General features: G+C 48.2%; 1 protein-coding gene across 5 annotated transcripts in view; it reads left to right on the top strand.

The window, feature by feature from the left end:
* The window catches only part of SRCAP (Snf2 related CREBBP activator protein), a 43,866-nt gene that overhangs the window by 15,282 nt on the left and 6,304 nt on the right, over positions 1-22,280 (top strand). For 4 of the 5 annotated variants that reach the window (XM_007990154.3, XM_007990151.3, XM_007990159.3 and 1 more), the window contains exons 13-29: positions 16-193; positions 433-569; positions 966-1,135; positions 1,276-1,468; positions 3,209-3,345; positions 3,436-3,622; positions 7,642-7,811; positions 8,205-8,470; positions 8,681-8,968; positions 9,613-9,777; positions 10,054-10,239; positions 10,458-10,724; positions 11,076-12,574; positions 16,783-17,048; positions 17,185-17,387; positions 21,741-21,910; positions 22,062-22,258. In XM_007990154.3, coding sequence (XP_007988345.2) covers positions 16-193; positions 433-569; positions 966-1,135; positions 1,276-1,468; positions 3,209-3,345; positions 3,436-3,622; positions 7,642-7,811; positions 8,205-8,470; positions 8,681-8,968; positions 9,613-9,777; positions 10,054-10,239; positions 10,458-10,724; positions 11,076-12,574; positions 16,783-17,048; positions 17,185-17,387; positions 21,741-21,910; positions 22,062-22,258 — 4,679 coding nt within the window. The remainder of the gene's footprint in view (positions 1-15; positions 194-432; positions 570-965; positions 1,136-1,275; positions 1,469-3,208; positions 3,346-3,435; positions 3,623-7,641; positions 7,812-8,204; positions 8,471-8,680; positions 8,969-9,612; positions 9,778-10,053; positions 10,240-10,457; positions 10,725-11,075; positions 12,575-16,782; positions 17,049-17,184; positions 17,388-21,740; positions 21,911-22,061; positions 22,259-22,280) is intronic. The other variant, XM_073015309.1, reaches the window with a different exon arrangement.

Here is a 22,280-nt window from a genome sequence, read left to right on the forward strand (position 1 = left end):
TTTCTTCTCTGCCAGGTAAAGACGCCCATCCCCCTGCTTCTGCGGGGCCAGCTCCGGGAGTACCAGCACATTGGGCTAGACTGGCTGGTTACCATGTACGAGAAGAAGCTTAATGGCATTCTTGCTGATGAGATGGGGCTTGGGAAGACCATCCAGACCATCTCCCTGCTTGCCCACTTGGCTTGTGAGAAAGGTAAGTAGGCAAGGCCCCTTCTTTTGTGCCCCCTAGTGTAGCTCCCTGGGGAGCTTGTTAGTGATGACTCCAGCTTCATTGACTCCTGCTTCATTGACTCTGGTCATTAACTGTATAGGGAGGACAGTGTAGGTGCCAGGATTCCTAGGAAGGGCCAAAGGGTGGTCAGGGTTATAACTGAGGAGTCGGAACCACAGAATTTACATTTCCTTACCATCTCTCATTTTTTTGTCAAACAGGTAACTGGGGTCCCCATTTAATCATTGTTCCCACCAGTGTGATGTTGAACTGGGAAATGGAGTTGAAACGGTGGTGCCCCAGCTTTAAAATCCTCACTTACTATGGAGCCCAGAAAGAGAGGAAGCTCAAGCGGCAGGTTCGATCTTTCATGTGGTCACTTTCCCCCCGTGGATGCCTCCTTTGTTTTTAAGCCCTTTCTTCAGTTGAATTCCTTTCCCTCCACTTTCTTTTCTTTTCTTTTTTTTTTTAATTTTTAAATTTCTTGCAAAGATAGAGATGGGTCTATTTTAACCAAGCTGACCTTGAGCACATGGGCTTGAGATCCTCCCACCTCAGCCTCCCAAAGTACTGAGACTATAGCTGTGAGCCACCGTGCCCAGGCCCCTCCTCTTTCTGTCGCTCCACTCTTTTGCTGGGACTTTCTCTTTTCTTCCAACCTGATTTCTGTCCTTTGAGGAGTTTAGCATGTCTTCCCTTTGCTCTCTTTTCTTTTCATCCCACTATCTGCTACTTTCTGTCTTTGATCCTTCAGGGCTGGACCAAGCCCAATGCCTTCCATGTTTGTATCACATCTTACAAGCTGGTGCTGCAGGACCACCAGGCCTTCCGCCGCAAGAATTGGCGCTATCTCATTCTGGATGAGGCACAGAACATCAAAAACTTCAAGTCACAGCGCTGGCAGTCACTCCTCAACTTCAACAGGTGGAGATGGAGATGGGGATTCATGGGAGGGTTGACTTGGCTTGAAGGGAGGGCTGCCTGGGTTGAGGAATGTATCAGAATGCTCAGAAGGTTGGGAGCTGCTGACCATCCTCCCTCTGATTCTCTCTGTCTCTTTGCAGCCAGAGGCGCCTGCTCCTGACAGGAACTCCCTTGCAGAACAGCCTCATGGAGCTGTGGTCCTTGATGCACTTTTTGATGCCCCATGTCTTCCAGTCTCATCGCGAGTTCAAGGAGTGGTTCTCTAATCCCCTAACTGGCATGATTGAGGGCAGCCAAGAGTATAATGAAGGTCTTGTCAAACGCCTCCACAAGGTAGGGCCTGCAACAGTTTGTCAGGGTATTGGGAATGGTGAGGAACCATTCCTGGGCACTGCCCAGGAAACCCTTGGGGAGAGGGAAGTCAGTGCCAGGCTGAACTCAGTTGTCAAGCTGCAATGTTTTAGTGACTACCCATTGCCAGATTGAATGACCTCATCTTAGTCATCCATTCTGTTTGTTTGTTTGTTTTTTTTTGGACGGAGTCTCGATCTGTTGCCCAGGCTGGAGTGCAGTGTCTCGATCTCCACTCATTGCAAGCTCTGCCTCCCGGGTTCACGCCATTCTCCTGCCTCAGCCTCTCGAGTAGCTGGGACTAAAGGCATCCGCCACGACGCACAGCTAATTTTTTGTATTTTTAGTAGAGACGGGGTTTCACCATATTAGCCAGGATAGTCTCAATCTCCTGACCTCTTGTTCTGCCTGCCTTGGTCTCCCAAAGTGCTGGAATTATAGGCGTGAGTCACTGTGCCCGGCCTTTTTTTTTGTTTTTTTTTTTTTTGTAACAGAGTCTCGCTCTGTCCTGCGGGCTGGAGTGCAGTGGCGTGATCTGGCTCATTGCAGCCTCCACCTCCTGGGTTCAAGTGATTCTCCTGCCTCAGCCTCCTGAGTAGCTGGGGTTACAGGTCTGCGCCACCATACCTAGCTAATATTTGTTATTTTTAGTAGAGGCAGTTTTCACCATCTTGGCCAGGCTGGTCTCGAACTCCTGACCTCAAATGATCCGCCCTGTCCCTCTTGGCCTCCCAAAGTGTTGGGATTACAGGCGTGAGCCACCATTCCCAACCGGTTTTTTTTTCTTTTTTAATGGTGATGTTTTTGTCCTTATTGTCTTTGAGTAGAATGGTACTGCTGATTGGTCCCTGCTTGGATTTCTCTTTACCTGGATTTCTTCAACTTCATATTGTTGGTGTTTCTCTCTCTGGTCTTCTTTGGCTCTCCTTTTTTGCCCAGCTTTTAAATCACAACATCTTTCAGCATTCCAATCTTTACTTTTTTTTGTCTTCTCAGTCTACATATCTCACAGGCCTTCTCATTCCTAAAGCTTTGACTATTTCTTATGTGATAAAGACTCTCCAGTCTGTACTAAAAGTCCTTGACTTTCTAGATCACTTGACCTGTATTTAAATTTCTGATTTGGTATCATTAATTGAAAGTTCCTCTTGAACTCAACACTGTTCTAAGCTAGACATCTCTGGCCTTATAGCCTGTTAAAAGGCCATCTTGGTCAATCACTATCATTTGGTAAACTAAGCTAGAAAACAGGAAGTCTTCCTTAACTGTTACTTTTCCTTCATTTACCTCCCTTGCTTCTTCCATGTCACTGTAGACATTGATGACTATGTCCTATCGGATTTTATCTTCTGAGATTTCAGATTTGCCTTTCGTTTTATTTCCCATCAAGGCCACAGTTTTTGTTCTCCTCATCTTCTAGATTTATTTGCATCATCTTGTAAACTTACAATCACTCCTCAAAATCTAGTTTGAGTTTTCTCTCCTGCATAGTTGGTCTGCCCACAGTGCTTCCTTATATCACTTCCTGTGTCGTGGTATCATTTTGTGTCTGTCTCCTTCAGCAGACAGCAGATCCCTTGAGGGCTTGCAGTTGACTCATCTCTGTGTGGTTGGTGTCTGATATGGTGTGCCGTATGGCTCCATTCGTGTTTACTGAGGGGCTTAGGCTGGGGTTTGGTGCCTAAGTTCTCCTGTTTAGCCTCCTGCTTAATTTGCTTTTAGGTTTTGAGGCCTTTTTTACTGCGCCGAGTTAAGGTGGATGTTGAGAAGCAGATGCCCAAAAAGTATGAGCATGTTATCCGCTGCAGGCTCTCCAAGCGTCAACGCTGTCTCTATGATGACTTCATGGCACAAACCACGTAAGGGAGGAAGGAGGGTGGGCCCTGGGACTCGAGATTGAAGTGTAGGTGGCTGTTAGGGCGTCCCATTTATTTTTCCTCTTTCCCTAGAACTAAGGAGACACTAGCCACAGGCCATTTCATGAGCGTCATCAACATTTTGATGCAGCTGAGAAAAGTTTGCAATCATCCAAATCTGTTCGACCCTCGACCGGTTACCTCCCCTTTCATCACCCCAGGCATCTGCTTCAGCACCGCCTCTCTGGTGCTAAGGGCCACGGATGTCCATCCCCTCCAGGTAAGTATGATTCCATTAATGTGAAATATAAAGGTTATTGGCATTACCCCAACCATGTACCTCTTTTCGTTAGACTGGGGTCTGACTTTTGCATCCTTATTACTCCCCTAAGTATCATTCCCTTAGTTTTATTGTACTCTAGTCATGTGACTTAACGATGGTTCAACTTAATATTTTTTTGGCTTCACTGTGAATTTATCAGGATGTAACCCCATTGTAAATTGAGGAGCATCTGGACTTAGAATGATTCAGCTTACAGTTTTTTACTTTTTGATGGGCTTGTCAAGGGTATTAAAGGGCATTAAATTCTCGATTTGCTAAGGGTTTATTGGGATGTAACTTCATCGTAAGTCTGGGAGCATTTGCATCACATTTTGTTTATCCATTCATCTATCAGTGGGCACTTGGATTCTTTCCACCTTTTGTCTCTTGTGAATAAGGCTATGAACATGGATGTACAAATATCTCTGCTTTTTACTTTGGGTATTTACTTAAAAGGAATATTGCTGTAACATACAGTAATTCGATTTTTGCATATTGGGAAAACCTGTACACTGTTTTCTATAGTAGCTGCATGTTTTACATTTCCACCCTAGCAGGGCACAAGGGTTCTAATTTTTCCACATCCTTGCCATTACCTGTTCTTTGTTTTATTACACTCATATTAATGAGTGTGAATTGGTATTTCATTGTGGTTTTGGTTTGCATTTCCTTAATGATGAGGGCTGTCAAGGATCTTTTCATGTGCTCATTGGCCCCTTGTCTATATTTCTGGATAAATGTCTATTGAAGACTTGTTTATTTTGGGTGTTTGTGTGGTGGTTGTTGAGCTGTAGGACTTCATTATATACTTTGGAAATTAAACCGTTACCAGATGTATGATTTGCAAATATTTTGTCGCATTCCGTGAGTTGTCTTCACTCTGTTGATAGTGTTTTTTGATGTGCAAACACTTGTTTTTGGTGTTTTGTTTTTTTTTTTTTTTTTTCGAGACAAGGTCTATCTCTGTCACCAAGGCTAGAGTTCAGTGGTACAATCATAGCTCACTGTATCCTTGAACTCCTGGGCTCAAGTAGTCCTCCCACCTCAGCCTTCTGACTAGCTGGGACCACGGGTATGCACTACCATGCCTGGTTTTTTTTTTTTTTTTTTTTTTGAGACGGAGTCTCGCTCTGACCTCAGGCTGGAGTGCAGTGGTGCCATCTTGGCTCACTGCAACCTCTGCCTCCCAGGTTCAAGCAATTCTCCACAGCCTCCTGAGTAGCTGGGGCTACAGGCGCGCACCACCACACCCAGCTAATTTTTGTATTTTTAGTAGAGATGGGGTTTCACCATTGTTTCCCAGGATGGTCTTCATCTCTTGACCTCGCGATCTGCCCATCTCAGCCTCCTAAAGTGCTGGGTTTACAGGTGAGTCACCGCACCCGGCCTCGCTAATTTTTTTTTTTTTTTTTTTTTTTTTTTCAGTTTTCTTGTAGAGATGGTGTCTCACCATGTTGCTCAGGCTGGTTTCAAACTCCTGGGCCAAGTAGCTGAAACTATATGCATGTACCACTATACTTGAGTGATTTTTTTATTTTTTATTTTAATTTTTTTATAGAGATCGGGTGTTGATATGTTGCCTAGATGGGTCTTGAACTCCTGGCCTCAAGTGATCCTTCCACCTTGGCCTCCCAAAGCCCTGGGATTATAGGCGTGAGCTACCACACCTCGTTTTTTTTTTTTTTTTTTTTTTTTTTTTTTTGAGGCAGAGTGTAGCTCTGTCGCCCAGGCTGGAGTGCAGTGGCCGGATCTCAGCTCACTGCAAGCTTCGCCTCCCGGGTTCACGCCATTCTCCGGCCTCAGCCTCCCGAGTAGCTGGGACTATAGGCGCCCGCCACCTCGCCCGGCTAGTTTTTGTATTTTTTAGTAGAGACGGGGTTTCACCGTGTTAACCAGGATGGTCTCGATCTCTTGACCTCGTGATCCGCCCGTCTCGGCCTCCCAAAGTGCTGGGATTACAGGCTTGAGCCACCGCGCCCGGCCACCTCGTTTTAAATTTTTTTTTTTTTTTTGGGTTTTACTCTTGTTGCCCATGCTAGAGTCCAATGGTGCGATCTCGGCTCGCTGCAGCCTGCACCTCCCGGATTCAAGCAATTCTCCTGCCTCAGCCTCCCCAGTAACTGGGATTACGGGCATGCGCCACCATGCCCAACTAATTTTTGTTTTTAGTAGAGATGGGGTTTCACCATGCTGGCCAGACTGATCTCGAACTCCTGACCTGAGGTGATCTGTCTGCCTTGGCCTCCCAAAGTGCTGGGATTACAGGCATGAGCCACTGTGCCTGCCCCCCCCCCCCCCCTTTTTTTTTTTTGAGTTGGAGTCTCACTCTGTTGCTCAGGCTGGTGTACAGTGGTGCAGTGTCAGCTCACTGTAACCTCCACCTCCTGGGTTCAAGTGATTCTCCTGGCTCATTCCCAACTAGCTGGGACTACAGGTGAGTGCCACAATGCCCAGCTAATTTTTGTATTTTTAGTAGAGATGGAGTTTCACCATGTTGCTCAGCTGGTCTGGAACTCCTGATCTCAGGTAATCTGCCCGCCTTGGCCTCCCAATGTTCTGGGATTACAGGCGTGAGCCACTGCACCCGGCCCCCAGTTACAAATTTTGATGTAGTCCAATTTATCTATTTTTTTCTTTTGTTGGCTGTGCTTTTGGCATCATATTCAATAAATTATTGTAAAATTGGCATCTTTGACACTGTGCATTGTGTTATTACTACTATTTTTTTTTTTTTTTTTTTTTTTTTTTGAGACGGAGTCTCGCTCTGTCGCCCAGGCTGGAGTGCAGTGGTGCAATCTCGGCTCACTGCAAGCTCCGCCTTCCGGGTTCACGCCATTCTCCTGCCTCAGCCTTCCGAGTAGCTGGGACTACAGGCGCCCGCCACTGCGCCCGGCTAATTTTTTTTCTATTTTTTAGTAGAGACGGGGTTTCACCATGGTCTCGATCTCCTGACCTTGTGATCCGCCCGCCTCGGCCTCCCAAAGTGCTGGGATTACAGGCGTGAGCCACCGCGCCCGGCCTTTTTTTTTTTTTTTGAGACCGAGTCTCACTCTGTCACCCAGGCTGAAGTACAGTGGTGCAGTCTCGGCTCACTGCAACCTCTGCCTCTTGGGTACAAGTGATTCTCGATTCTTGTGCCTCAGCTTCCTGAGCAGCTGGGACTACAGATGTGCACAACCACTCTGGTTGTATTTTTAGTAGAGATGGGGTTTCACTGTGTTGGCTAGGCTGGTCTCGAACTCCTGGCCTCAAGTGATCTGCCCACTTTGGCCTCCTAAAGTAGGAGGATTACAGGTGTGAGCCATGGTGCCCTGCCTATTATTTATTTTTTTACTTTTTTTTTCTTTTGAGACAGGGTCTTGTTCTGTGGCCCAGGCTGGGGTGCAGTGGCATGATCATAGCTCACTGCAGCCTCAGCCACCTGGACTCAAGCAATCCTCTTGCCTGAGTCTCCTGAGTAGCTGGGACTACAGGTGCATGCTAACATGCCTGGCTAATTTTTTATTTTCTGTAGAGACGGGGTCTTACTATGTTGCCTAGGCTGATCTCAAGTTCCTGGGGTCACACAGTTCCCCAATCTTGGCCTCCCAGAGTGCTGGGATTACAGGTTTGAGCCACCATGCCCAGGCTTTTATTTTGGAGTAAGGGTGTACATGTGCAGGTGTCTTACATGGGGTATATTGCATGATGCTGAGGTTTGGGGTACAATTGATCCTGTCACTCAGGTTGTGAGCATGGTCCCCAACAGGTAGTTTTTCAGCCCTTTCACCCAGTCGTTTCTGGTGTGTCTTGTTCTCATCTTTATGTTCATGTGTGCCCAATGTTTAGCTCCCACTTGTGTCTGAGGACATGTGGTATTTGGTTTTCTGTTTCTGTGTTAATTCACTTAAGGATAATGGCCTCCAGCTACATCTACATTTCGAAGGATGTGTGATTTTGTTCTTTATGACTGTGCTTTGTGTTCTTTCTTGTGGCAGCGGATAGACATGGGTCGATTTGACCTTATTGGCCTGGAAGGTCGTGTCTCTCGATATGAGACAGACACATTTCTGCCCCGGCACCGCCTCTCTCGCCGGGTACTGCTAGAGGTGGCTACTGCTCCTGATCCCCCACCCCGGCCCAAGCCAGTCAAGATGAAGGTCAACAGGTACAAGGACTAAGGAATGAGGGGATGGTTCCTAGAATGGCTGAAAGCTGGCCGGAGGGGCCTGGGATGGGAAGAAAAGAGTTGGATACAAGGCTGGAATATTTGTATGGGATGGGTGCAGACACGTGGAGGGAATCGGGGAGAGAATAACTAGAAGAGGGTGCTGGGATGGGCTTCTGTGTTAGTCACTTTTTCTCCCATTCTGTCTGTTTGGTGCTTTCTGATTATCTTAAATTCCTATTTCTCTTTCTCCTTTGGGTCTCTTTCCTTTCCTTTGCTTTTATAATCTTGCTTTTATAATCTGTCTCCCTGCTTCATTTTCTTCTTTTCTTTGATTTTGCTACCTCTTATTCTCCTTCTCTCCCTACCCACTCCCTAAATTTTTCCTCATAGGATGCTGCAGCCAGTACCTAAGCAAGAAGGCCGGACAGTGGTCGTAGTGAACAACCCACGGACGCCCCTGGGCCCTGTCCCGGTTCGACCCCCTCCAGGTCCTGAGCTCTCAGCCCAGCCCAGCCCTGGCCCAGCCCCCTCAGTGCTGCCAGCACCACTGATGGTTTCAGCCTCACCTGCTGGACCCCCCCTTATTCCTGCATCTCGGCCTCCTGGCCCTGTCATCTTGCCTCCACTGCAGCCAAACAGTGGTTCTCTCACTCAGGGTGAGTTGAAAGGGAGCCAAGGATGATGCATGGTGCTTCAGAAAAGTTGTTCAGACTGAGGAAGAAGTAGTGAAATTAAAGGGTTTGAGGAGCTGGGCTGGGGACAGGGGTCTAGTATTTGATGGGCTGGAAGGGAGGATGGAGGCTTCTGGGACCAGGCCAAGGCTTTAGTCAGGGTATATCTGACAGGTGTTTGCTTTGTGTCTGCAGTGTTGCCATCCCCCCTGGGAGTCCTGAGTGGGACCTCACGGCCTCCCACGCCAACCTTGTCCCTAAAGCCAACACCACCTGCCCCAGTTCGACTGAGCCCAGCCCCACCTCCAGGTTCCTCTAGCCTGTTGAAGCCCCTGACAGTGCCACCAGGTTACACCTTCCCTCCTGCTGCTGCCACTACCACTTCTACCACCACGGCAACTGCTACCACGACAGCAGTGCCAGCTCCGACTCCTGCACCACAGCGCCTCATTCTATCTCCCGATATGCAAGCTCGCCTGCCCTGTAAGTTCCCAGGGCTCTGTGGTGAGGGACTTGAGATGGGAGGAAAGCTCAGGACTATGACAGCATCAAATTTTAGGCAGCTGGGTCAGGCATAATGGCTCATGTCTATAATCCCAGCGCTTTGGGAGGTCAAGGTTGGAGGATTGCTTGAGCCAGGAGTTTGGAAGCTGCAGTAAGCCATGGTTGCGCCACTGCAATCATGAGCAAGACCCTGTGTCAAAAAAAATTGAGGCAGCTAGCATGTTAGGTATTACACCAGACGTTGTTAGATCATAATTAAGAGCCCTTAAGGAATTGACATAGAGAGATGACACATATGTGAATAAATAGTGGTAAGCCTAGTGGTAGAAAAGTATTTGGGGTAAAAGGGCAGTGTAGAGCAGAGGGTGGTGGTTAACTCAGTCTTGTGGCAGGCCGTGTTAGAGAATATAAAGGAGATTGCTAAGCAAATGGGATTGAAAGGAGTAGCACATCAAAAGCCAAAGGCTGTAGGTGGAGACTGAGTTTGTTGGGACACAGTAAATTGTGGGAAAGGCTTGGTTGGTTGGACTGGACACTCGGGGAAGAGGTGTGCTTCCTGGGGTCTGTGAAGTGGTGTTAAGCAGGGTGAACTTTGTGTACAATAAGGCCTTCTCTGTTTTTAGCAGGTGAAGTGGTCAGCATCGGGCAGTTAGCCTCACTGGCACAACGTCCAGTGGCTAATGCAGGGGGAAGCAAACCTCTCACCTTCCAAATCCAGGGCAACAAGCTGACACTGACTGGTGCCCAGGTGCGCCAGCTTGCTGTGGGGCAGCCCCGCCCGCTGCAAAGTAGGTAAAACCCACCCCCTGTCCTGCCTTTTTCCTCCTCTTCCCTGTCTCTTTGTTTTTGTGACTTTTTTAAATGTCAGCCTTAATGTTTCTTTCCCAAGCTTTTGGTGGGTGGGGCCAACGGGCATGGTTGGAGGGATCTTGGATAAAGATAGGGAAGAGGTCATTCTAGAGAATTTATTCCCTCTGTTCTTTCCCTCTCTTCTTGCCTTGCCTCTGCCCTCCTCAGGCTGATAGCTGCTTCTCTCTCTCTCTTTCTCTCTTCCCTTAACCCAGGGAATGTGGTGCACCTCGTGTCAGCAGGGGGGCAGCACCACCTCATCAGCCAGCCTGCCCATGTGGCCCTCATCCAGGCCGTGGCCCCGACCCCTGGCCCTACCCCTGTCTCTGTGCTGCCTTCTTCGACCCCCAGCACCACCCTTGCCCCCACTGGCCTCAGCCTTCCGCTTGCTGCTAACCAGGGTGAGGCTCCTGGCCTTCCTAATTCCTTAGCCCTTGTTGGCCTTGGTCCTTCCAGGCATGCGCTGGGCTACTGTCTGTCCAGCCTTTCCTCAGTGTTGTTTTCCCTTACGAATATCTATGATACCTGTCTGCCACCTTCTCCTGCCCCTGGACTTCTTCCATCCTTTGGGTCTCTTGTTTCTTTTCTACCTTCCTCTCAGTGTAGCTTCCTCTTGCAGTGCCACCAACCATGGTGAATAATACAGGCGTGGTGAAGATTGTAGTGAGACAAGCCCCTCGGGATGGACTGACTCCTGTTCCTCCGTTGGCCCCAGCACCCCGGCCTCCGAGCTCTGGGCTTCCAGCTGTGTTGAATCCACGCCCCACGTTAACCCCTGGCCGGCTACCCACACCTACTCTGGGTACTGCCCGAGCCCCCATGCCCACACCCACTCTGGTGAGGCCTCTTCTCAAGTTGGTCCACAGTCCTTCACCTGAAGTCAGTGGTGAGTCCAGGTGGCTGAGGCCAGAAATCCTTGTCAGGAATGGAGATGAGATGGGGTTGCCCGAAGGTTTCTTAGTTTTAGTGCAAGTTTCTTCATATCAGCATACTGCCTTGATTTGTAGTGGGCCCCAGAACTGGGCTGCCTGAGCCCTGACCTAATTTCAAGATACATTTGCTGGAATCTTGGAGGGAAAGAAAATCTAAAGTTGTCAGATTACTTGGATGTTTGACTTCATGTTGTGGGAGTGAATGCCTTCTGGGAAATGGGAAGCTTGGGGGTAAGGGAAAGGTGGGACAGTCAGGAAAGGGTCAGGAAGTTATTCTGGGGCTAACTCATTCTCTCTCTCCACAGCTTCAACCCCTGGAACTGCCCCCTTGACCATCTCTTCTCCTCTCCATGTGCCATCCTCACTCCCTGGGCCAGGCTCTTCTCCAATGCCAATTCCCAACTCCTCTCCTCTTGCTAGTCCTGTGTCCTCTACAGTCTCAGTTCCAGCGTCATCTTCACTCCCCATCTCTGTCCCCACCACACTTCCTGCCCCAGCCTCGGCTCCACTCACCGTCCCCATCTCAGCCCCCTTGCCTGTTTCCGCTTCGGGCCCAGCTCTGTTGAGCAGTGTGACTCCACCACTGGCACCTGTTGTCCCAGCGGCTCCTGGACCTCCATCCTTGGCACCATCTGGTGCTTCCCCATCAGCATCAGCCTTGACTCTAGGTTTGGCCACAGCTCCGTCCCTGTCTTCATCTCAGACACCTGGTCACCCTCTGTTGTTGGCTCCCACCTCTTCACATGTTCCAGGGTTGAACTCAACCGTGGCCCCAGCATGCTCACCTGTCCTGGTGCCAGCTTCAGCTCTGGCCAATCCTTTTCCGGCAGCACCAAATCCAGCTCCAGCTCAGGCTTCCCTTCTGGCTCCAGCATCTTCTACATCTCAGGCTCTAGCCACCCCTCTGGCTTCTATGGCATCTCCACAGACAGCAATTCTGGCTCCTTCTCCAGCTCCTACTCTGGCTCCTCTTCCAGTCCTGGCACCATCGCCAGGTCCTGCTCCTGTCCTGGCTTCATCACAGACTCCGGTTCCAGTTATGGCTCCATCGTCTACTCCAGGAACCTCTTTAGCCTCAGCTTCACTGGTACCAGCTCCAACCCCTGTGTTGGCTTCATCATCAACTCAAACTTTGCTACCAGCCCCGGTTCCATCACCTCTCCCGAGCCCGGTTTCTACACAGACACTGGCCCTAGCCCCAGCTTTAGCACCCACTCTTGGAGGCTCATCTCCATCTCAGACACTCTCTTTGGGCACGGGGAACCCCCAGGGACCCTTTCCAACTCAGACATTGTCATTAACTCCAGCATCATCCCTGGTACCAACTCCAGCCCAGACACTGTCTTTGGCACCAGGACCACCACTGGGTCCAACTCAGACGCTGTCTCTGGCTCCAGCACCTCCTCTGGCTCCAGCTTCTCCGATGGGCCCAGCTGCAGCTCACACGCTGACTTTGGCTCCAGCATCGTCATCTGCTTCACTCCTGGCCCCAGCTTCAGTGCAGACACTGACCTTGAGCCCTGCCCCAGTTCCTACCCTGGGCCCGGCTGCAGCTCAGACCTTGGCGCTGGCCCCAGCCTCCACACAGTCCCCAGCTTCCCAGGCATCTTCCCTTACGGTTTCGGCATCTGGTGCCGCTCCCTTGCCTGTCACCATGGTATCCCGGCTGCCTGTTTCCAAGGATGAGCCTGACACACTGACATTGCGCTCTGATCCCCCCAGCCCTCCCTCCACTGCTACCTCGTTTGGTGGCCCCCGGCCTCGACGCCAGCCCCCCCCACCACCTCGTTCCCCTTTTTATCTGGTAAGTTTTACTTCCTCGAGAGGGAACAGGAAGTTGAGTTTCTTTGGAGTATTGGTAGGGTGGATGGAACAATGATGTCACATTTAACCTGGTGAATTACAAAGCTTAATGTTATGGACCAAGTACTTGAGTGACATTTGGACAAGTCCCTTCTCTTCCCTGGGTGTGTACCTCATGATCCGCCTACCTCGACCTCCTGAAGTGCTAGGATTACAGGCGTGAGCTACCGCGCCCGGCCTCTTTTCCCGTTTTTTAACCTGCATGGTAATAAATGGGCAGTAAAAGGAACTCTTCTCTGTCCCTTTTATGATTTCTGGTAGCCATTTCTTTCCTGTACTATGTATATAGGCCCATGTCTGTGTAGTAGTTGAGTTAAACTCACAGTTTCAGCTTAAGTAACCCAGAACTAAGGAGAAGGACGGTCCAGTGGGTCCCTCCAGGCCCTCTGGGTTTTCCCCACTATAATCAGAGCTGCTGCTTAGTCTTTGCTTCCTGCTTACTCCCCCACCCTCCACCGTTGCCATTGACTCCACCTTTGGTCTTTACCTGACCAGCCGCTAGGTTGGTCATGGCTGGTTGGAAGTAGAGAGTAGAGGGAGAAAAGCCAAGAGTGACGACGTGTAGTCTGTGCTGAATTTTTTTTCCCCCATCTTGGATGATACGTTGAATTTTGATTGCTCTGCAAGTAGATAATAGCCTCTTGCCACTTTTTTTTTTTTTTAACAGTTTGTGCTGTAAGTCATATACTATCCAATTTACCCATTTAAAGTGTACAATAGCTTTTTTTTTTTTTTTTTTTTTTAAATAGAGATGGGGGTCTCACTGTGTTGATCAGGCTGGTCCTGAATTCCTGGCCTCAAGTGATCCTCCTATCTTGGTCTCCCAAAATGCTGGGATTATGGGTGTGAACCACCACGCCTGGCCCTAAACTGTATAATAGTTTTGTAATATATTTATAGAGTTGTACAATCATCAACACAATCAGAACCATTCCATGGCCCCAAAAAGAAACACTGCACCTGTTAGCTAGCATTCCTCAATCCCTCCATCCCTCCTAGTCTTGAATGACCACCATTCCTACTTTTTTGTTTCTCTAGTTTTGCCTATGGAGTCATAATGTATAATGTGTGGTCTGTTGTGATTGGCATCTTGCACTTAGATTAATGTTCCTTGAAGTTTATTGTGTTGTAGCATATATCAGTACTTCATTTGTTTTTATGTTGAATAATAATGTATGGATACCACATTTTATCCTTCCTTGAGTTGATGGAAACATGTATTACTTCTGCTTTATGGCTATTATGAACAATGCTGTTGTGAACATTTCATGTACAAGTTTTTGTATGGACAGGTGTTTTCAGTTACTGTTAGATACATACTGAGGAGAAGAATTGCTGGGTTATATTGTAACTAGGTGTTAACTGTTTAAGGAACTGCCAGACTTTTCCAAAGTGGCTGCAACATTTGACATTAGCACCAGCAGTCTGTGAGGATTCCAGTTTCTCCACATTTGAGTCCATATTTTTTTTTTTTCCTTTTTGAGAAGGAGTGTTGCTCTGTTACACAGGCTGGAGTGCATTGGCATGATCTTGGCTCACTGCAACCCCCCCTGCCTGAGGTTGGGGTCATTGAGGTGTTCAATGACCCCACCTCAGCCTCCCTTGTAGCTGGGATCACAGGCATGTGCCACCATGCCCACTTAATTTTTTTTATTATTAATATTTTCTTTTTCTTTTTTTTTTTTTTGAGACAGAGTCTCGCTCTGTCGCCCAGGCTGGAGTGCAGTGGCCAGATCTCAGCTCACTGCAAGCTCCGCCTCCCGGGTTTACGCCATTCTCCTGGCTCAGCCACCCGAGTAGCTGGGACTACAGGCGCCCGCCACCTCGCCCGGCTAGTTTTTTTTGTATTTTTTAGTAGAGACGGGGTTTCACCGGGTTAGCCAGGATGGTCTCGATCTCCTGACCTTGTGATTCGCCCGTCTCGGCCTCCCAAAGTGCTGGGATTACAGGCTTGAGCCACCGCGCCCGGCCAATATTTTATTTTTGAGACAGAGTCTTGCTCTGTTGCCCAGGCTGGAGTAAAGTGGCACCACCTCAGCTGTCTGCAACCTCCGTCTCCCAAGCTCAAACGATTCTCCTGCATCAGCCTCCCAAGTAGCTGGGACTACAGGCATGGCATCACCACGCCTGGCTAGTTTTTGTATTTTTAGTAGAGAGAGGGTTTCACCATGTTGGCCAGACTGGTCTCGAACTCCTGACCTCAGGTGATCCGCCCGCCTTGGCCTCCCAAAGTGCTGGGATTATAGACGTAAGCCACTGTGCCTGGCCAGATTTTTTTGTATTTTTAGTAGAGATGGGGTTTACCATGTTTGTCATGCTGGTCTTGAACTCCTGACTTCAAGTGATCTGCCTGCCTCAGCCTCCCAAAGGCTGAGGCACATCAACACTTATTTTGATTATAGCCGTCCTGCTGGGTGTGAAGTAGTAGTTCATTGTGATTTTGATTTGAATTTTCCTGTTGGCTGATGTTGAGCTTTATTTCATGTGATTGAAATACTATGTTGGCCATCTGTATATCTTTGAAGAACTATCTGTTCAGATCCTCTGCCTTTTTAAAATGGGTTATCTTTTTATTATTGAGTTGTAAGAGTTCTTTATATATTCTGGTTACAGATCCTTTTTCAGATGTATGGTTTACAAATAGTTTTTTTTTTTTGAGGCAGTGTCTCACTTTGTCACCCAGGCTAGAGTGCAGTGGCACAATCTCTGCTCATTGCAGCCTCCTGGGCTTAAGTGAACCTTCCATCTCAGCCCTCCAAGTAGGTGGGACTGCCGATTCGTACCACCATACCAGGCTACTTGTTTGTTTCTTTTTTTGAGACGGAGACTCACTCTGTCACCAGGCTGGAGTCCAGTGTGCGATCTTGGCTCACTGCACCCTCCGCCTCCCAGGTTCAAGCGATTCTCCTGCCTTAGCCTCCTGAGTAGCTGGGACTACAGGCTCGCACCACTACACCCAGCTAATTTTTTTTTGTATTTTTAGTAGAGACGGGGTTTCATCATGTTGGACAGGATAGTCTCGTTCTCTGGACCTCATGATCCGCCCACCTCGGCCTCCCAAAGTGCTGGGATTACAGGTGTGAGCCATCGCGCCTGGCCCTTGTTTGTATTTTTTTGTAGAGATGGGGTTTTGCCATGTTGCCCAAATTGTTCTTGAACAGGAGGCTCAAGCTCTGCCTAGGCCTCCGAAAGTGCTGGGATTATAGGCTTGAGCCACTGCTCCTGGCCAGATTTTCTCTTTTTGTTACTGTTGAGAGCTAGCCTCAAAAGGAACTAGCTCTTTGAGTCTATTGGTTTTTCCCTCTGCTAGGACACTTTTTTTCCATCACTTAGAGCACTTCAAACCAAGAGGTGATACTTGGAATCAGGAAGGAGATTTGGAACACTCCTCTTTTCACACCTATCTCCTGGGGTCTAGTCTCTCTCATTTATTCATTTTGTTAACAGATAGATGTATTGGAAGCTTAATTGTGCTAGTTACTGGGTGATTATGGTGAGCAAGGCATAATTCATGTTGTGTGGGGCCTACCGTGTAGTGGACAGATGTTAGTCAAATAATCGTACAAATGTGTAACTACAAGCATAATAAGTGATACAAAGAAGTTTTACAAACTGTGAAACTGGAAGCACAAAGATGGGAAAGGATTGGGTCAAAGTCATCCTGGTCTCCTTACTGCCAGGTTGCCCATTTTCTGTCTTAGAGTGACGAGACCTGGATATCTGGTTAGCTGTTCCCATTCCACCCCATTCCAGTCTGGCCTTTGGCAAAAACCTCGTCTGGATTTGATTGGCCTCTCTGTATCCTGGTCAGTGATTTGAAGAAGGCTGTAGTCCTGGAGTTGAGTGTTACATAGGAAAATACCCATAAATTGTCCATTCTGTAAACTTGCTGGAATTGTAGATCTTAATTTTGAATATTCAGTCATTCTGCTTTGGTAGCATGCAAGGAAAGATCAGTTTTCTCTTACAGAGAAGTTACTTAATATTGTGAAAAGAATAGTTCTCATTGATAACTTGGAAAACTACAAAAAGCATAGTGTATTTTTGGATCTCATGGTTTCTGTATATTTCTATCTGGGAAGAACAGTCAGGTTTTGATATGGACTCTGAGGGCCCTGATTACTTTCTCTGTTTTTCTCTCACCTCCAGGACTCCCTGGAGGAAAAGCGGAAGCGGCAGCGGTCTGAACGCCTGGAACGGATTTTCCGACTTAGTGAGGCTCATGGGGCCCTGGCACCTGTGTATGGGACTGAAGTCCTGGATTTCTGTACCTTACCCCAACCTGTTGCCAGCCCCATCGGCCCTCGTTCTCCTGGCCCCAGCCACCCCACCTTTTGGACTTATACCGAGGCTGCCCACCGGGCTGTACTGTTTCCCCAGCAGCGACTAGACCAGCTGTCAGAAATCATTGAGAGGTTGGCAGGGCTAAGTGCTAATGGGGAGTGGGTCTTGGGGCCTCAGAGTGGATGTAGTGCTTAGGGCTGGTGAAGGTGTTAACTTCTGGGGCATTTCAGAGTGCCATCTTTTACACTGCCTGCCTTCCTTCCACAGGTTCATCTTTGTCATGCCTCCTGTGGAGGCACCTCCCCCTTCCCTGCATGCCTGCCACCCACCTCCTTGGCTGGCCCCACGTCAGGCAGCCTTCCAGGAGCAATTGGCCTCTGAGCTCTGGCCCCGGGCTCGTCCTTTGCACCGTATTGTGTGTAACATGCGCACCCAGTTCCCCGACTTGAGACTCATCCAGTATGATTGCGGTGAGTTTGTTGGCTAATGTGGGACCCTTGGCTTCTCTTCCTTTCTTACTAGTAAGACTGTTACATCAGAGGGATGCTGCGCTTAAGGTCTCTCGCTATTTCTGTAAAGGTTTAGATGGTTTTTTAGGTTATGCTTATGGGCAAGATAGAGAAATGTAAGCCTCATGTTAGATTCTTGACATTCATAAATTTGACTTTCTCTTTTTTCTTTCTTTTATTTTGAGATAAAGTCTCACTCAGTTGCCCAGGCTGGAGTGCAGTGGTGCATTCTCAGCTCACTGCAGCCTCCTAGGTTCAAGCGATTGTCCCACCTCAGCCTCCAGAATAGCTGTGATTACAGACATGTGCCACCATGCCTGGCTAATTTTTGTATTTTTAGTAGATTTTAGTAAATTTTGTATTTCGCTGTGATGGCCAGGCTGATCTCGAACTCCTGATCTCGATCCTCCCGCCTCAGCCTCCAAAGTGCTGGAATCACAGGCATGAGCCACCATGCCGGCCATGAATTTGACTTTCATGACAGTTGAAAATGTGCTGCTAACTCATTCATTCAGTGATCATTTTGTGAACGTCTGTTACATTTTACTGATCATTTGGGATACAATAGGAAGTAAGACAGTGCAGCATAGAGTTTTCATTTAGGTGTATGGAAAAAGATGTCTGGTGGTACAAGACTGCACAGGAAGTAAACAGTAAATTTTGGTTTTGGAAAAGACAATGACCTTTTTGTGTTGGCTAAAATTATTTGGCGGTAACAGAAAACCAACTAACAGTCGCTTAAACCACAAGAGCATTTATTGTTTACTTAATGAGCCAGTCTGAGAATAGTGGTGTGTAGCTGTTTCAGTAGCTTAATGATATTTTCAGGGACTAGGACCTTTTCTTCCTTCTTTCTTTTTTTTTTTTTGGAGATGGAGTCTCGCTCTGTCACCCAGGCTGGAGTGCTGTGACTCGATCTCGGCTCACCACAACCTCCACCTCCCAGATTCCAGTGATTCTCCCGCTTCAGCCTTCTGAGTAGCTGGGATTACAGGCGTGCACCACCACGCCCAACTAATTTTTGTATTTTTAGTAGAGACGAGGTTTCACCATGTTGGTCAGGCTGGTCTTGATCTCCTGACACTGTGATCCGCCGGCCTTGGCTTCCCAAAGCCAAGGGATTACAGGCGTGAGCCACTGCGCCCGGCCTTTTTTTTTTTTTTTGAGACAGAGTTTTGCTCTGTTTCAAACTATTCTCCTGCCTCAGCCTCCCGAGTAGATGGGATTACAGGTGCCCGCCACCACGCCTGGGTGAGTTTTTTGTATTTTTATTAGAGACAGGGTTTCACCATGTTGGCCAGGCTGGTCTCGAACTCCTGACCTCGTGATCCCCTTGCCTTGGCCTTCCAAAGGGCTGGGATTATAGGCATGAGCCACCGCACCCAGCCTTAAGGGACCAGGACCTTATCTTTCTACCCTGCTGTACCATCTTTAGCTTTTATCTTTTTAGTCTCATGCTTTTGTTTCTTCATGTTAGGATGGCTGCCATAACTCCAGGGTATACACCAGTCCTCTAAACAAGAAACAAGGGGTTGAGACAAAACAGTCTGAGAAAGTTTTCTGGGAACACAAGACCTCCAAGCTGGCCGGGCGCGGTGGCTCAATGCCTGTAATCCCAGCACTTTGGGAGGCTAAGGCGGGCGGATCACGAGGTAGGAGATTGAGACCATCCTATGAATGGTGAAACCCCGTCTCCACTAAAAATACAAAAAATTAGCTGGGTGTAGTGGCTGGTGTCTGTAGTCCCAGCTACTCGGTAGGCTGAGGCGGGAGAATGGCGTGAACCCGGGAGGCAGAGCTTGCAGTGAGCCGAGATCGCACCACTGTACTCCAGCCTGGGCGACAGAGCAAGACTCTGTCTCAAAAAAAAAAAAAAAAAAAAAAAAAAAAAAGACCTCCAAGCTGACTTTGCTTCATAACTCATTGGCTCAAACTGAGCTATATGCCCATACCTAGAGCAATCACTGACAAAGGGGAATAGCAAAAAAGGCCTCTGGCTTATTTACAACTTATTTATTTTCTGGGGTTGGGTTGGGGCCTCCTTCACCTGGGAGCAAGGAACCTCTGCCAGCTGTCCAGTGTTAATCAGGTTCTGTTACCCAAGAATGGCTGTTGGATAAGTGACTTGTTTCTTCCACAACCCTGCACAGACATTTCTATAGTAACACGTTTCAAGATTTCTTAAATTTTCTAGAATAGAAGAAAATCAAAATTTTTATTGATATGTGTTCAATAAATGTTTTGGTAAAAAAAGTGTTTTTGTTATAATTGAAACTATTCAGAATAGATAAACTGAAAGTCTTGGTTAAAAGTGTTCAAGGCTGGGTGTGATGGCTCATACTTGTAATCCCAGCACTTGGGTAGGCTGAGGTGGGCAGATCACTTGAGGCAAGTAAAGACCAGCCCAGGCAACGTGGCGAAACCCTTTCTCCTCAAAAATTGAAAAAGTAGTTGGATGTAATGGTGCACACCTATAGTCCCAGCTACTCAGGTGGCTGGATTGCAGGAGCCTGGGAGGTCAAGGCTGCAGTCAGCTGTGATCATGTCACTGCACTCTAGCCTGGGCGACAGGGTGAGACCCTGTCTCAAAAATAAAATAAGGCTGGGTCCGGTGGCTCATGTCTATAATCCCAGCACTTTGAGCAGCCAAGGTGGGCAGATCACTTGAGCTCACGAGTTGGGAGACCAACCTGGGCAATATGGCAAAACCCTGTCTCTACAAAAAAATACAAAAATTAGCCAGGATGGTGGCATGCACCTGTAGTTCAAGCTACTTGGAAGGCTGAGGCAGGAGGATGGCTTGAGCCCGGGAGGCAGAGGTTTAGTGAGCCGAGATCGCACCACTGCATTCCTGCCTGGGTGATAGAGCCAGACCTTGTCTCAAAAAATGAAATAATAAAGTAAGTGTTCAGGCTGGGCATGGTGGCTCAGGCCTATAATCCCAGCACTTTGGGAGACTGAGGTGGGAGGATCCTGAGGTCGGGAGTTCGAGACCAGCCTGACCAACATGGAGAAACCCTGTCTGTACTAAAAATACAAAATTACCCAAGCGTGGTGGCACATGCCTGTAATCCCCGCTACTCGGGAGGCTGAGGCAGGATAATCGCTTGAATCCAGGAGGCGTAGATTGCCGTGAGCTGAGATCGCACCATTGCACTCCAGCCTGGGCAACAAGAACAAAACTCCGTCTCAAAAAAAAAAAAAAGTTCAAACTGAGTTACCAGAAATGTTGAAGTTGTTTCTGTGTTTGATGGAAGGTTGAACTAGATAACCTTCTAAGAGCCTTTATGGTTCTGACTGTGACCTTAAATCCCTGTCTGTAAGCTGTGACAATGGATTTATTGACATCTATCCTGTGAATCTGTTCTGGATTTCAGGTGGTATGACTGTTGTAATACTTAAGAATCCCTTGCTCATAAAGCATTGAGGATTATGTTCTTCCCTCGATGTTATGTATTCCCCTACTCTTTTAGTTAGACTCAAAGAAGTTAGATTCTAGGCTGGAGCAGACCAAAGAGGTGAAGCCCTTAAAGGAAGAACTTATATGACGTTGAATATAGATATGTATTTTTTGTGACAGGGTCTCACTTTGACGCCCAGGCTGAAGTGCAGTGGTGGGATCTCAGCTCACTGCAACCTCTGCCTCGTGGGTTCAAGCCTGAGTTCTCATGCCTCAGCCTCCTGAGTAGCTGGGATTACAGGCGCCTGCCACCACACCTAGCTAATTTTTGTATTTTTAGTAGAGACAGGGTCTCATGTTGGCCAGGCTGGTCTCGAACTCCCGACTTAAAGTGATCCACCTGCCTTGGCTTCTCAGAGTGCAGGGATTACAAGCGTGAGCCACCATGTCCCGCTGTAATTAAACTTTGTTTTTTTTTTTTTTTTTTTTTTTTTGAGACGGAGTCTGGCTCTGTCGCCCAGGCTGGAGTGCAGTGGCCGGATCTCAGCTCACTGCAAGCTCCGCCTCCCGGGTTTACGCCATTCTCCTGCCTCAGCCTCCGGAGTAGCTGGGACTACAGGCGCCCGCCACCTCGCCCGGCTAGTTTTTTGTATTTTTAGTAGAGACGGGGTTTCACCGTGTTCGCCAGGATGGTCTCGATCTCCTGACCTCGTGATCCGCCCGTCTCGGCCTCCCAAAGTGCTGGAATTACAGGCTTGAGCCACCGCGCCCGGCCTAAACATTTTTGATCCGCTAGGCTAATTGAAACTTTGGCCTAAAGCACTGATTACCTTTTAACCCCAGCCTTACATTGCTAAGCATTCTACCCGTTGCAGCTTGTAGCTAGCTCCCTGTATCCCTTAATATCTCTTCAGGAAAATTGCAGACGTTGGCAGTGCTGTTGCGGCAGCTCAAGGCAGAGGGCCACCGAGTGCTTATCTTCACCCAGATGACCCGAATGCTGGATGTATTGGAGCAGTTTCTCACCTACCATGGCCATCTCTACCTGCGCCTGGATGGGTCTACTAGAGTTGAACAGAGACAGGTAACCCAGGTTTCTGCAGCCCTTAGAGTCTCACCTCTGCTTCTCTCTTCTTTTCCCAGGATTTGGGCTTCCAGAGGGGGTGCCACTAAGCCTTAGACCTGTTTCGGGGGATAAGTCTCCCAGTATCATCTTTTTTTCCCTTTCCTTCTAGGCCTTGATGGAACGGTTCAATGCAGACAAACGCATATTCTGCTTCATCCTTTCAACTCGGAGTGGGGGTGTGGGCGTGAACCTGACAGGAGCAGACACTGTTGTTTTTTATGACAGCGACTGGAATCCCACCATGGATGCTCAGGCCCAGGACCGCTGTCACCGAATTGGCCAGACCCGGGATGTTCACATATATAGGTATTGCCTAGTCTTCCCTCAC

Source organism: Chlorocebus sabaeus, chromosome 5 (genome assembly GCF_047675955.1).
Source record: "Chlorocebus sabaeus isolate Y175 chromosome 5, mChlSab1.0.hap1, whole genome shotgun sequence".
NCBI classification, from domain to species: Eukaryota; Metazoa; Chordata; class Mammalia; order Primates; family Cercopithecidae; genus Chlorocebus; species Chlorocebus sabaeus.